The sequence below is a fragment of the Nothobranchius furzeri genome, chromosome 2 (assembly GCF_043380555.1).
Source record: "Nothobranchius furzeri strain GRZ-AD chromosome 2, NfurGRZ-RIMD1, whole genome shotgun sequence".
Lineage (NCBI taxonomy): Eukaryota > Metazoa > Chordata > Actinopteri > Cyprinodontiformes > Nothobranchiidae > Nothobranchius > Nothobranchius furzeri.
Genome location: NC_091742.1, coordinates 58450196 through 58464926, shown reverse-complemented (window position 1 = coordinate 58464926; position 14731 = coordinate 58450196). Strand labels below are relative to the sequence as shown.

General features: G+C 40.9%; 1 protein-coding gene and 1 long non-coding RNA gene across 3 annotated transcripts; one reads left to right on the top strand and one right to left on the bottom strand.

The window, feature by feature from the left end:
* Nucleotides 1-7098: 7098 nt before the first annotated feature.
* Nucleotides 7099-12431, bottom strand: LOC139063855 (uncharacterized). Its single transcript, XR_011517179.1, has 2 exons — nucleotides 9450-12431; nucleotides 7099-9361 (listed from the first exon to the last, which is right to left on the bottom strand). It is a non-coding gene; the product is annotated as an uncharacterized lncRNA (long non-coding RNA).
* Nucleotides 7377-8540, top strand: LOC139063852 (spectrin alpha chain, non-erythrocytic 1-like). Of its 2 annotated transcripts, XM_070546762.1 has the most exons (5): nucleotides 7377-7510; nucleotides 7934-8026; nucleotides 8137-8241; nucleotides 8314-8346; nucleotides 8423-8540. In XM_070546762.1, the coding sequence occupies exons 2-5, from the start codon at nucleotides 7961-7963 to the stop codon at nucleotides 8453-8455; spliced, it is 237 nt and encodes a 78-aa protein (XP_070402863.1). In that variant the 5' UTR covers nucleotides 7377-7510; nucleotides 7934-7960; the 3' UTR covers nucleotides 8456-8540. The 2 variants fall into 2 exon arrangements, with proteins under 2 accessions (XP_070402863.1, XP_070402859.1); XM_070546758.1 differs by having other exon boundaries at nucleotides 8314-8427.
* Nucleotides 12432-14731: the final 2300 nt, after the last annotated feature.

Here is a 14731-nt window from a genome sequence, read left to right as displayed (position 1 = left end):
CTATAATTGCGGTTTTAAATTAAAGGACCACCGTTTTTACTGAGTTTTTCTTTATTTTTTGCTACTTGTCACTTAAAGTTCATGCTTGTGAGCCGAAAATGTTTTTCTTCCACGGATATCTGAATTAAATCATTGAAGCTTCCAGGTTATGAGAGAGTACAATGTGTGCTCCATAAAGAGCTTTAGTTCTAGAAAGCCCTCATCAACTAATTCTGTGAAATTCACCATCAGATGATGAACTTTAACACCCATAATCTCAGACGCCGCCAATGGCAAACAACCCAAGACAACATAGCAGCAAGTGTAAGACTTAACTGTGTACGCTTTTGGGACAAAACTGGAAAAGCAGGTGAAAAACCTGAGGACTCGGAAAAAGCCCCCATAGTATCCTGACAACCGGAGTTTCAGGAGAAAACTGGAGAACTTGAGGAAAACTGTTGTACCTAGAGGAAACTGGTGGGCCAGAGGACAACCGTAGTAACCAGAATGTCAGACAAAACCAGATTACCAGGAGAAAGGTACAGTGGGTATGGAAAATATTCAGGCCCCCGTCAATTTTTCACTCTGTTATATTGCAGCCATTTGCTAAAATCAATGAAATTCATTTTTTCCTCATTAATGTACACACAGCACCCCATATTCATATTGACATAAAAACACAGGATTTTTTAAATTTCTGCACATTTATTAAAAAAGAAAAAGTGAAAAATCACACGGTACTAAGTCTTCAGACCCTTTGCTCAGTTTTTAGTAGAAGTACCTTTTTGAGCTAATACAGCCATGGGTCTTCTTGGTAAAGATGCAACAAGTTTCTTATACCTGGGTTTGGGGATACTCTCCAGGTCTGTCAGGTTGGATGATGAATGTTGGTGGACAGCCATTTTTAAGTCTCTCCAGAGATGCTGAATTGGGTTTAATGGTGCGTTCCAGTTGTCCTCGGAATTCATTTTTCCAAGACAAGTTAGCCGAAAATGATGCAATGAACTCGGAATTCCGAGCTGCGAGCTCATAGGTTTCAGACGACCCTGAAATCCCAAATTTTAAATGTGGCTGTGCCCAGTGCTACCAGGAGGTAGTTATCATCTTCATTTTTCTTCTCATTTATATGTTCTGGTTTTTTTTTTTTTTTTTTTGCTATTTAACAGCACCAGTAAGTTGTTTGTTGTTATTAATAGTTACGCTGTTGAAAAATGTAACATTGCTGCCAAAATTGATCGGTGTTTATGGTTGTACTTTCCCTGGCGTTTACTTATTTACATTTGAATTGTAATGTTTTTCTGGTTGTATGTGGCGACTGTTGAAGGGCATGTGTGTCAATATTATTTAGGTGCGGGGAATGCTTGGTTATATAATTCTTTTGGTTTAGTACTCAACAACAATGGTGGCATCCATTTTTTCCGAGTTGGAAACTGGAACACAAGACAAGCCCGTTACATCATTTCCTGCTCGGAAATTCCGAGTTTCGAGGACAACTGGAACACACGATAAGTCAGGGCTCTGGTTGGGCCATTCAAGAACAGCCGCAGAGTTGCCATGAAGCCACTCCTTTGTTATTTGAGCCGCGTGCTTAGGGTCATTGTCATGTTGGAAGGCAAATCTTCGGCCCAGTCTGAGGTCCTGAGCACTCTGGAGAAGGTTCTTGTCCAGGATATCCCTGTACTTGGCCACATTCATTGTTCCCTCCATTGCAACCAGTCCTCTTGTCCCTGCAGCTGAAAAACACCCCCACTACATGATTCTGCCACCGCCATACTTCACTGTGGGTACTGTATTGAGCAAGTGATGAGCAGTGCCTGGTTTTCTCCACACATAGCACTTAGAATTAAGACTAAAAAGTTCTATCTTGGTCTCATCAGACCAGAAAATATTATTTCTCACCATCTCAGGGTACTTCAGGTGTCTTTTAGCAAACTCCATGCAGGCTTTGATGTGTCTTGCACTGAGGAGAAGCTTCCAATGGGCCACTCTGCCTATGGGGTACTGTGTGTACATAAATGAGGAAAATATAATTTAATTGATTTTAGCAAATGGCTGCAATATAACAAAGAGTGAAAATTTGGTGGGAGTCTAAACTTTTCGTACCCACTGAATACCACCTGGAAAAAATCGGAGCGCTGGGAGAAAACCACAGTACCCGGAGAAAACTGGACTGTCAGGAGTAAATCAGAGTTTCTGTAGAAAACAAGAGTACTTGTTGAAGAACTACAGTATCCTTAGAAAATCGCAGTACCTGAAGAAAACTGGACAGGCAGGAGAAAATTGTAAAACCCGGAGAAAAAACAAAGTAATATAAAAATGTATCTGGTAATTGCCAAAAATATTTTTTAAACTTGGGTTCTAGTTTGGGGCCTGATAAAAAAAATCATCCTCATAAAATAGCTAACAATGATTCACATAGATGCTTTTATGGTGATGTTTTTATCTTGATTAGAAAAATATTTTTAAAAATATATTAAAAAATAAATGTTTACAATATTTCATGACACACGTCTGTTATGTTTCTGCATTTATGCAAAGCAATATTTTTGGGAAAAGTGTACTTATTTTTAGGGATGCACAGATTCCAATACCGATTCCCGTATCGGTATTGGAATCTGTGTCGATAGCAATACCGATACCAGTACCGGTATCGGTAAAAGTTAACCAATACCAGTAACCGATACCAATCCAGTTGCTTGAAAGGGGCTTCACTGTAACTTGTCAATTCTGTTCACCTAATATTTTAGTTTTCTGAGAATTTCTATTCATATATTTTACGTTTTATCTACCTCACAGTCTTTTCCTGTTGAAAGCAGAGAAGAAAATAAAACCTGAATTCCAATTCATATCATTTTTTGTGTGATAGAAATATCGTTATCAGTAATCGGTATTGGTGAGTACTCAGATCCAAGTATCGGTATCGTATCGGTTTGAAAAAAAGTGATATTGTTGCATCCCTACTTATTTTCCACAACCTTCAAAAATGACCAGAAATTCAGTGACTACTGACTTTTGCTTTGTTAGAAAACCAACATTCACCTTTATGTGAAATGTTGAGTAGCACAATTATTTTTCAGTGAAACCAGACAACAACATTTTACTCATGTGTTAAACCAGCTGTGCACCAATAACTGATGGATGACTCAATGGCCAAACATCTCAGAGAAGTTCACTCTCACCTGATCGGGGTACAAAACTTGGTTCAGCTTCATTGCCCTGGCAGTGTCTACATTCTGATTCTTTGCACCGGTCACATATAGAAGGCTTTGGTTGCTCAAGGCTAAAAATAACGTTTCTGAACAATTTGTCACAGTACATGGCTTTCTGCAGAGTGTAGGGTGGGGAGGAAATGAGCAGAAAAACTGGGATATTTTCTTAGGGGTGGGTGCTGGCTTCAAACACTCCAGTGGTCAGCGTTCTCCAGGGAATATAAGGCCGCCTGTGTGCCTATTAATAGCTCCAGAGAGACAGTTTGTCTCTTTAAGGCTGACTAATGGCGCCCTTCATACGACGCAAGCAGAACATTGCCACAGTTTTCATCAGCGGCCTCTCTGGCACAGCTGATGACGTGGAGGAGACACCCCCTGAACGTTTCTACAGACGCACTTGAGGACTCAGAAGCAGCTAGAAGCAGAAATGCTGTGTTAGTCAGAGAGGAGTGTGAGCTAAAATGACTGGGCCTCTACAGCCTACACGCATTTAACAAAAACAAAGAAAACAGGGTTTTATGGCATAATCCTGATGTCATTATTGCTGCTTTTCTTGAGTGCAAAGCTTTGGAAATGTCCCACAATCGTGTGTTGTAAAGGAATTAACAGACAATCTTAAATTTTACTCCCTTTTTGTTTATTTCCTGCTTCTTGGTCTTTGTTTTGAAAATTTGTTCATATTCTGAAACTATGTTCATGAACACAGAGATCAAAATATACCTTTAAGTTACTGAAAAACCCACGCAGTGTAAGTTAAGGACTTTTTTGTGCAAAGTTAAAACAACATTTCAGGTCTTTTTTTGTGTAGAAAGGTCATGAACTATGCCTGCTGATGGCTCCTTGATCAACCTTAGTTTGAAGAAACTTAGATTATTGAGAGCTAACTGCTAATCTAAATTGGGCCAGTTGTACCATCTGAAAGGGCCTGTATCATGCTATTTTACACTTTCCAGAACAATGGTAGACACAATATCTGATAAAATAATTTACTGGTGGCACTACTGAGATTCCATTTTTCATCAAATATAAGTTATTCCCAAGCCCCCACAATGCCGCTCTAAAAATGGTCCCATCCCGGAAGTAAGAAAAATTGCAGTTCCATACTCATCCGCTGGGGGCTGGTGCCAGAAGCGAGCAAATCCTCATTGACTCCCATGTTAAAAATGCCGATTTCACAGCAGAAATAAACATGTTTACAGCCTGGTACCAAACATGTTTTTTGTCTAAATTATCTAGTTTATACTCATGACAACTCTGAGGGGGGTGAATTTTTTTCTCACTCTTCTGTTTAAGTGTATTGAAAGCCTAAAATTCTGTATAATTAATGAGCATCCGACCCACGTGACCGCCGCCTCAGACCCACGTGACCACAGAGCTAGCTCCGTGGAAAGGCCTCAGTACAGCCTCGGTCTGGCTTGGAAACTGCTCCGGCATTTTGAGTCTCTGTGTTTGTGTATTCTTCTTTGGATATTATTGGTGCAATTGTTGGACAAAATGACTTGCAGTGGTATTAATTGCACTAATAGAGCGTCCAAGGAGTCTCCACTTCATTTTTTTCGGTAAGTTAAAATCTATATTCGTATTTTATGTCACTGCCACCTTTAAACTAGCTGAGTTTACCGAAGTAGCTAGCTAACTATCAGTTTAACATGTAGCATGTACTGTTTAACCATGAAATTTAAATGTAAAATACGGTAAAATAATTAATAGGGCATATTTAGATGGGTAATAGGGTAAAACCCAGTGCATTTAAGATAAAAATGGGTTGAAATATGACGGAGCGCTAAGAGGGAGACTTCTGTGTCCATTCTTCCATCCGGTAATCCCCAGCGGTCAGGCCGGGCAGCCTGACCGATCCGGCGCCTACTTGCTGCGCCTAGCTGCTGCGCGGTCTGACCGCTCGTGGAGTTTTTCATGTCTGACTTTAACCGCATCTAATACTGTATTACGGCGTGAGCGCAACAGCGACAACTTAATATCGATGTGTAAGCAGCCTGAGTGGTAGGGTGTTTTCATCTGAACCCTTAAAACCTCGAGCAGGCTATGCTGCACTATTGACGTGTTAGCGCGCGGCGCTAACAACTTAGCAACGTGACATGTCTCTGAGAAAGCGTAAAACACGGACGCTTCTTCTGAAGCGGAAAATAACACTTCTTCTTAAGCAGAGCAGGATGTCGCCTCGGCTCGTTCACGGCCGAGCCGGACTGAGCTCGATAACATTGACCAAGCACAGCCACTGGGTCGTTGTAGCTGCCACCAGGCCTGCTGAAGGAACTCCAGCGGGTTTCATCAGACTCGTAAAGTTTCTTGTTTTTGCTGGGGATTTCTGTATTTTACCGCTCCCTCCTGCAGTCTTCCCCTATTAAAATTTAAAATGTGTAACTTTATGTATTGTGATGAATGACTAATATTCATGTAAAACTAAAACGTTAGGCATTTAGAGGGAAAAAACAAAATAATAAACATCATACAGATGTCAAATAAATCAAACTGTAATTAAACTATATATTTTCAAAGTCCTATAGACAGCATGATGGTTTGTGTGATCCGCGTGGTTTCACTTACACCCCTTTAATGATCAGGCTGTTTTTTATTATTTTTATCAGCTGATAGCAGTTAAAATTATGGTAAAAAATACTTTTATCTGTTTTTGATAACTTAATGCCCAGGAAGAGCATCTTCCTGGGCATTAAATATAACCCAAATGTTTTATTATGAGCAGATCTGATGAAGGTGTAGACAAGCAGTCTGCAAAGTAAAACTTGTTTAGAGTCCAAACTCTTACTAAAGCTTTTGAAAAGAAAAAATGGTTGAATTTTGAGAAATATCCACAACAGGGGAGCGAGACCTCTGAAAAATGTATATTTTCTCTGAATTCATAGAATAATGTGAAGATTCTGGGAAAAGTTGGGATTCTGAGATTAAAACGTAAATCTTTCTTATCATAATTCTGGCAGTTTTTGTGTCCTTCTGCTGTGGAAAGTCGTGCAACATGAAGATACTGAGAAGATGCTTACAACCTGTATGTTTATTCCATCCATAAATAAAATCATGAGCTATTTTTTTAATCCAAATTTGATCCAAAGGGCCATCGTTGGTTCCAGACCCGTTCTAGAACATTCCTCTAATCTTAAAGTCATCATCAGTTTCTTCCTTTTAACAAATATTTATTTGTTCAAATATTTAATATTTATAACTGGAATATTTGTTCCTCCCTCTCCCACTGCAGTTAGTCCTGTCCTGCAACCCTGTTTTTGCAGCTTAGTGAAGCCAACCATCACTAACCTGGGGGTGGTTTTGGACCCAGAGATGCAGATGGACTCCCACATTAGCCAGGTGGTTAGATCCTGCTTTTCCCGGCTTCGCCAGCTACCAAAGATGAAGTCCATCCTGAAAGACGTGTCATATTTTCTCCCCAAGCCGGACCTGACCGTCATGTATCGGTCCAAAATAGTGTGATGATATTGTGTTTTTTGTACATAACAGACTTTTTAACAGACAAATTTGTCGCATTCTCCTACACCTCTTCACGGGCTCGCCACAGTAAATATTCTATTTGGCGAGAGATAAACTTTATTGTATTTATCCTAGTGAATCTATAATTAAACGGGTAAACTAGCAGTAGCACATCCAACATCAAAGAAAGTAAAATGTTACCATCAGGAGAGGGAGAATGTTTAAGTGGTTAGCAGCAGTGTGCTAGCCGATGGCCCCCTCCATGAGGCCACCACAGCTCAGCAGAACGTCATTGTAGCTTCTTCTGGGGAGAAAAACACTTAGAGAAAAAATAAAGTTAACAGCTGAAATAGCAGGAAATAATACAGTTAAAGAGCAGATTGTAGAAGAAAGAAACCCCTGGGTTAAACTGGTCTGTCTACTGCATAATGCTGAACTCTAACATGTGTCCTCAGGGAAGGACCTGATTGGTGTCCAGAACCTGCTGAAGAAGCACCAGGCTCTGCAGGCTGAGATCACAGGTCATGAACCTCGCATCAAGGCTGTCACCCAGAAAGGAGAGACCATGGTGGAGGAGGGTAGAGCAGGTCTGGTCCTGACATGTTTCTGAGGTGTCTGCAGGTTCTGGCTCACTTTTTTTGGGTCCAGGTCACTTCGCTGGTGAGGAAGTGAAGACTAAACTGTGGGAGCTTCATGGACGTTGGGACACGCTGAAGGCCAAGGCGTCCCAGAGGAGGCAGGACCTGGAGGACTCTCTGCAGGCCCAGCAGTACTTTGCGGATGCTAATGAGGCCGAGTCCTGGATGAGGGAGAAGGAGCCCATCGTTGGAAGTCCAGACTAAGGGAAAGACGAGGACTTGGCCGAGGTATGGAAGTCCCTTCCTGAGAAACTCCAATCGCTTTTCTTTGCTCTCTTTCCAGTCCTTCATAATTAGTGTTTCTGTATTTGTCATTTCCTTCGGTTGTCTACCAGACGTCGTTGCTCGTTTGAGCGTCTCATGGGTTAGGGGTAGAAGTGCTGGCCTCGCACAGGAAGTGATGACAAACGTGTTCCCGTCGCTCTTATTTCAAACGGTTTACAAGCTGTGATGTGTGTTCCCGCTGCAGAGCAGCCATGACACGTGGCAGCCGGCAGAAGGCTCACGCTTTTCCACTAAACACCCGCAGAGCTACGTCTGCGGTGAACTGAGCAGGGTTTGTTTTACGGTGGCGGATCCGATTGGACCATCGCTGCGAGAAAGCTCCACTTGTGTCAGACGAGCTGAAGGTTCTGATGTTCTGCTCCACAGGCTCTCCTGAAGAAGCACGAGGCCCTGATGTCGGACCTGTCGGCTTACGGCAGCAGCATCCAGGCCCTGAAGGAGCAGGCCCAGTCCTGCAGGGTGAGTTCAGAACCCTCGGCCCGTCAGAACATTCTTATCCACCACGTTCTAACACCAGACCTGTTAACCCGAACGCAACAAGGTAATCAGCAGGTGCTTTTGTCCTGCAGGACCTGAAGGCCAACGAGTCCCGCCTGAGGGACATCAACAAGGTGGCATCTGCACTGGAGTCAGAAGGTCTGATGGCTGAGGAGGCTCCTATGGTTCAGGCTCAGGTGAGCGTCACCTGTCTGCAGCAGCTGGTCCCTCTCACTTCCTGGTTTAACTCTGCTCGTCTCTGTTTGTAGCAACAAGAACATCTGGGTTCTGCTCCTGGAAAGGTGCATGTTGTCCTCCGCCTCCACCAGAACCAGACGTGGTGTTTATGTTACCACTCATTTGTTTGTTTGTTTACAGGATGAAGCCGACTCTAACACGGCGTCACCCTAGAAGGTGAGTTCATTCAGCTGATCAGAGGTCACCTCTGATGGCAGCAGTCACGGCCGACCGTGCTGACATCACACAGGAATTCAGGTGACCCGGCAGGCACCAGGTGCTGGTGAAAGTGGGGACATGTCAGCTGGTTGCCATGGCTACAGTTATCTTTATGCATCTGTATGACTGCTGACTGGTGTGTGTTTCCTGTGACCTTTGACCTCAGACCGTACGGTTGGGCGTTCAGACGACGGCTAACTTTAATTCCATCAAGGTAAGAGGAAGCTCTTCCCTTCCTGTCTGAGTGATCCGTCTCCAGGTTTCTTCGTCCGGCGTCCAGCCCGCTGGCGTCCACCTTCATCTCACCTTCATCTCATCTCACTTCATTTATAGTGCAATACTTTCACATTATCATTTTCCCACACTTCTGTATACCTGTATTTTGTTGTTTTTCAATAAAGAATGACAAATTATTTAAGTTTGGTTTTTGTTGCACACAAATATATATCTGTAAAAAATATCTACAAAGCTAATGTTTACATAACAAGTATGATTGGGTTTTGCAATACGGCACTCAAGTTTATTTTAGTAAGATTTTCAAACCAAGTAAAGTTAGTAAAGAACACATTTCTATTGTCTGCTAAGAAACTGTTGGGATTTAAAATGGGCCTGTTGTACAAATAACTTGTAAATGATTATTCCTCACTTTTGTCTTAACCAAAGAAATTCCAGTAATTGAGCAAAAACATTTATTTTTAACACTACAGTTTATAAAACAGGGCGCAAAGTGTCGGCACATGTATGTATGTCGATGGTCCGTCCCATCCAAACCAGGAGACACAGACGTCAGGGAGGCCAAGGTTGTCTCTGCAGCTCTCTGGGCACCACGCCTCACTCAGCTGTCTCCAATGATCCAAATGGCTATGGAGGAAAAAATACCAGGTTTGGCCTAGCTGTTTAAAGTACAAAACCATTCATGAAGTGGTCAAGACAAGTACTTGGTACTTACACTTGCTGCTTTGTGTAGCTGACGTTGACACACAGGCTGCCATGGTGACCTTTTAATAGATCTAAGAAAAAAATGTAATAAAAGAATGAAACTTAAAAACTCCCAGACCTCATGTCATATTTACTAATCAGCTATGGCTGATTTGTTTGGATCACAGTGAGTTACACTAATTCTAATATATTTTTATTTCTATTATACTTACATACTTTTTAACTGTTATTTTCACATGACTGTTATCAGGCTCTCTTGTTCTGGTTCTGATGATAACTCTGTGTCTTCCAGTAAGTTATCTTGTGCTTACTTCATCTGTATAATGTCTCTTTACTTTTGGTAAATTGTACTGAGTCCAGAATAAAGGCTAGTTGGCTGTACAAGATACAAACAAGTATTACGTTTTGGAAATATATGAAACACCGCCAGCATCTGTTAGAGCCTGTGGCGGGGTGCTGAGGGCCGGCTCCAGCCCAGGAATGAGCTCTACACGCCGGCCGGGAGGGTTTGAAACACCGCCATCCTCTCCTCTGCTGGCTGTTCATTCTGTTATGGTTACCGGTGCTTGTGTTGCAATGTGAAACTCTTGGTCTCAGATTTTGTAAGAAAGATAATAAAATGTCCCCCCAAAATACGACTTAAATATATTTTCTCTTCTTCATGATACATTTAATGGCTGGTGCGACTCAGGAGTGATAGCGCCGAAAAAAACTACTGAAAACTTGCTCAAAGCAAAATGTATTCATTACGGAAATAAATTATAAACTTACCGATTTAAAACTTTTTTAATACAGGTACTTCTCACGAACAGGCGCAGAAAACCTCCACCTAAACTCCGTGTGAGGTTCAGGTCGATGGGTGTTCCAGTTAGCTCCGGTTGGGTTGAAGCTAGGTGGCTACATCCGTTAGCTCGGCTCCCACCTCCGCTTTAGCTTTGGGTTAGCCAGGGTTAGCTTCAGGTTAGCTCGTAGCTAGTTCGCCTGGGTGTCGTCACTCGAGCCCAGCCTTACAGCCACACCCTCAGCGCCTCCTCTCTTCCCTTTTATGGAATTGTCTGTGCTGGACGGAACCTGTGACAAGGTCAAAATGGCGGTGGTGGCCACCTCCCATTATAGACAACAAACGTGTTATTGAAGCCAATGGAATCCGTTTGTCCAGTATTTACAGTCTATGGTTATTCCCTTGAGCCATTTGCTCAAACGGAAAATGTATTGAATGAAACCCAGCCTCCCACCATGTCAATTTCATAACGGTACACAGCTGAAGACCCGGAGTCCGCCGGTTCAGGCCAACATCTCAGACTGCCTGGATGTGGAGGAGCGGGTCGTGATGACACAGCAACAACCCCGGGATTTTGCAACTGCTGGGCAGATAGTGGATGATTTGCAGCTAAGACAGGGAATTGAATGCTTGAAGGCAAAAAGAAAATATTTGGGATTGTTATTCACGAGGAAATAACATTATAACATGGTCAAAACCTCTAATAATGCATGACATAGGACCTTTAAAACAATCAGTTTCTCAAGAATTCCATATCAAATCACACAGGTGCTGTTTTAAATTTAACTTTTCATGGAAATTCTGGGAAAATTATTATTGAATTTTCATACTGTACACATGTCTGAAACAAATAATCACAGAATTCTGTGTAATTTGCATGAAATGTGAAATTTGTGGAAACAAAAACATTGATAAAATACTATTCACATGAACTGTTAAAGTCTTTTTAACTGCCCCCAGCTCAGACTAGCTGTTAGCCAATCAATCTGGTCAAAACCAATCTCAGTTTCTCCAAACTGAGGTTGTTTAAAGAGCTATCTACAACCATTAAGATTTTACTTGTTCATAATCTTTCCACGGAAAACTATTAAAAAGTCTTTCGTAAAATGTATTTTCGCTAACTTCCTGAAAACATTTTCTAATTCTCAGTTTTCCTGTTGATTCAGGGTCCATTCCTTACTCCTCGTTTTCATATTTAAACCTTCATATCGGGTTTGATCCTGCTTTATTTTTGGGCTTTTATATTTTCTATTCTGCCCACCTAAGATAAGCCACGTTGTGTCTGGACAAAAATGTCTGTAATGTGTTCATTTATTTTCTGTTCTACAAATCTGTTTTCAAAGCTGTACATCAAAGTTTTCCTACTTTTCTGGTTCTGTTGAAGAAAAGTTCAAATTTGCTTATAAAATCATGCATTTGGAAAAAGGGAAGTAAAAGGACTGGGAAAATTTATAATAAACAGGAAAGTGTGTCGCAATTTCCTTTCAGTGGCTCATGAATGTGGGACAGTGCACATAGAGACAACTTTTCACTTCAACATTTTGTGAGCTTCAAATGTTGTTTTGGAGAGTTATTGTGTTAAAAACTACAAAGAAATAGCCACAAAAAGGACTTGAGAAGAGTGGAGACAGTGAACAGGCTGGAAAATGGAACAATAAGTTAAAGATATGTGGATAAGTGTGGTTTGTCTCCATCTATTTTATGAAAAGGTACTGGATTTAAAAAAGTTTTTCAATTATTCAACAGCATTTGCAAAATGTACATTTTAGCATAATAATTCCAAACATGTCATACTAAAAACACATGATTACTAGTAATTGAAGGCAAAACTGTTCTAATGAATGTAGTAAAATGTTTCAGAAAAAGTCCTCGCACAGAAAAATACTTTCTGTTAAAGAAACGAACAGACTCTTGATTGTACAACACTGACTTTACACACACCTATGGGATGTAGAGAGAACTTATGGGTTTCTGCATGCCAGCTACAAAGGGCACTTTGGAAAATCGCTGTACAGCCAAGTGCTGTTAGCATTTTTAAAACAACCCCACATGTTTCTGAGACAACTACAGCACAGTCCTAAAACAAAGGTCACCAACTAAGCTTCTAAAACATTTAATCATTTCAGGCACGCATCGTCCTGGTAGCAGAAATACACATAATCAGGTGTGTTTGCATGCTCACTTAAAAGAGATAATTCAGTTCTTATGAAACAGGTTTCACAGAATGACTGCAGTAGAAAAAAAATGAAGATTAGTTATGACCAGATTGACATGCTAACTGCTAGCCCGAGCAAGCCCAAGGCCAAAATGGATGGAAAATGTTGTTTTTTAAAAAGTTACATCTCTGTCAGTTCCACGTTCCACGATTATTAACGAAACTTAATTAGGAAATATCGCTCGAGTTAGCCGCAGCACTTTCCATTCAGTGTGTTTTCCGTTTTTTTTGTGCAGTATTTTTTAAATTATCGATAACTGTTAAGTGGTGTGGGAACTAGCACCTAGTGATGCTGTGTTCAAGAACTTTTTTCTGTTAATTGGCATTGATGCACGCACAGACCAAAGGAAATAAAATATCTAGTTTTGAGCTTCTGCAGTGGGTATTTTTGATGCATCGCTATTATTTTTATTACATTTTAGTTCACAGAAGTAGCTTTTACGTTCATTACATGTTTAAAGAGACAGTGTGTAATTTCCTGGTGCTACATTTCAGGGTAGTTTTACATCATGTCACTGTGACGGTTGCTAAAGAAAACATTACAGTTGTTACCTGTGGAGCAGAAAGCATGCGACCTCGGCGTGACTCCTCAGACTTTGATGGTCCTTCAGTTAATTCCAATGAGAGAATGCAATGCTGATTGTAGTTTTCTGGCGCTGTAGTTTCCGGATCTGCTTGGCATCCTGCGCCTGCCAGTGACGTCATCAATTTACGGCAATGCCACTCGGCCAAAATATATTGCATGTCTTTTTAGTCTCTGTTCTTTCACACATGTTTTGGAAAGAGTTTAGCAGTTTTGTTATAAAGTTTATGTTTGTTACTGCCTAAATGTTTTTGAACGTGGTAACGTAACTTCCGTGAGTTGTACATCAAGCCAATCATCTTGTGCAACATCATTAACAGGCGCAGGACCTTGAGCCAGCCAGAAGGAAGCACAGCGTCCCCCAAAGACACCAAACATGCGCCCTATGTGCTTTAGACCTGATTTTTATGGTTATATGTTATAGAGCCACCAATATTTCTCAACAACTTGACATTGTTTTATTCATTTTCATCAACATTTTGATGGACATTTCTGGAGATTAACGGTAAAATCTACACAATGTCTTTTGAACATTTTACAATTTGTACAACATGTAGAAATAATAAATAAATAATAAATAAACTTGGGTTTGTCTAACCCAATTTGTTTTAGTTTGTTTACTGTAGCTCGCAACGGCTAGTTTAGCTAGTATGTCTGTATGTTGAGGGAGTTTGATTGTATTTCTGCTGAAATAAAAATGCAGTGTGTTTATTTGTGGCCCCACCCTGTCTATCTATTAGCATATCAATCCGTTTGAAAGTATTCTTTGTTTCTCCAAACTGAGTTTGTTTAAAATGTTAACTGTTGATACACTGTAAACTTTAATAAGTTCACAGAACTCAAAAATTATTTTGTAACAGATTACACAAAAGCATTTAGGTGATGTTTTAAATGTTTAAAGTTTACATAAAATAAAAATTACATTTGCAGTTGCCTTAAATTATCTCAATGCCATCTTATAAATATTGATGTTCCTCAACTTATAATTTGGGAGTACTTCACTCAAGATTTTCAACATTTTTCAACTCATAATATTTGTAAAATATACTCAAAATGTTAATGTTTTTTATTTCAAATTCGATAAGTTGATATAACTAAAAAAATGTTGTACTACACTAACCGTAGTGATGTGTCGGTCGCGAACGAACCGGCTCTAAGAGCCGGCTCGTCATTGGGAACCGTCCGCTCCCCTCCCCCCTTCCCCCCTGCCTTGGTGAAAGCTACAGGCGATTGGTCAACATGTGTAACTGTGTGTCCAGACTGTCCACACACAGAGCAGTAGGGGCGGGGAAGAGGGAGGATCAGACTCAGACAGACACAGCAGAGCACATGTGGAAGGAGGGAGACGAGAGGGAATGAGGAGGAGGAAAAAGGCGAGCGCGAGGGAGGAGAGCGCGACGAAGACGGTGAGAAAATGAGCGCCAGCAGTCGGAAAGTGGAGATTTCTTAAAGTGTTCAGTTATTAAATCCATAGAAATGATAAATATTTAATATATTGCTTTTTTACATTATTTTACATATAGTTTAGCATTATTTTGGTTATAAATGTACTCTGCGCAACAGAAAATCTGAGGAGCCACTTGGGAGCAGAAAGAGCCAGCTCTTTTTGGTGAACTGAGCCAAAAGAACCAATTCCCATCACTAACTAACCGAGATAAGTTGCTCTCAGGACATGATTCACTCATCCAACAGGTGAGAGTGAAGCATCCAAAG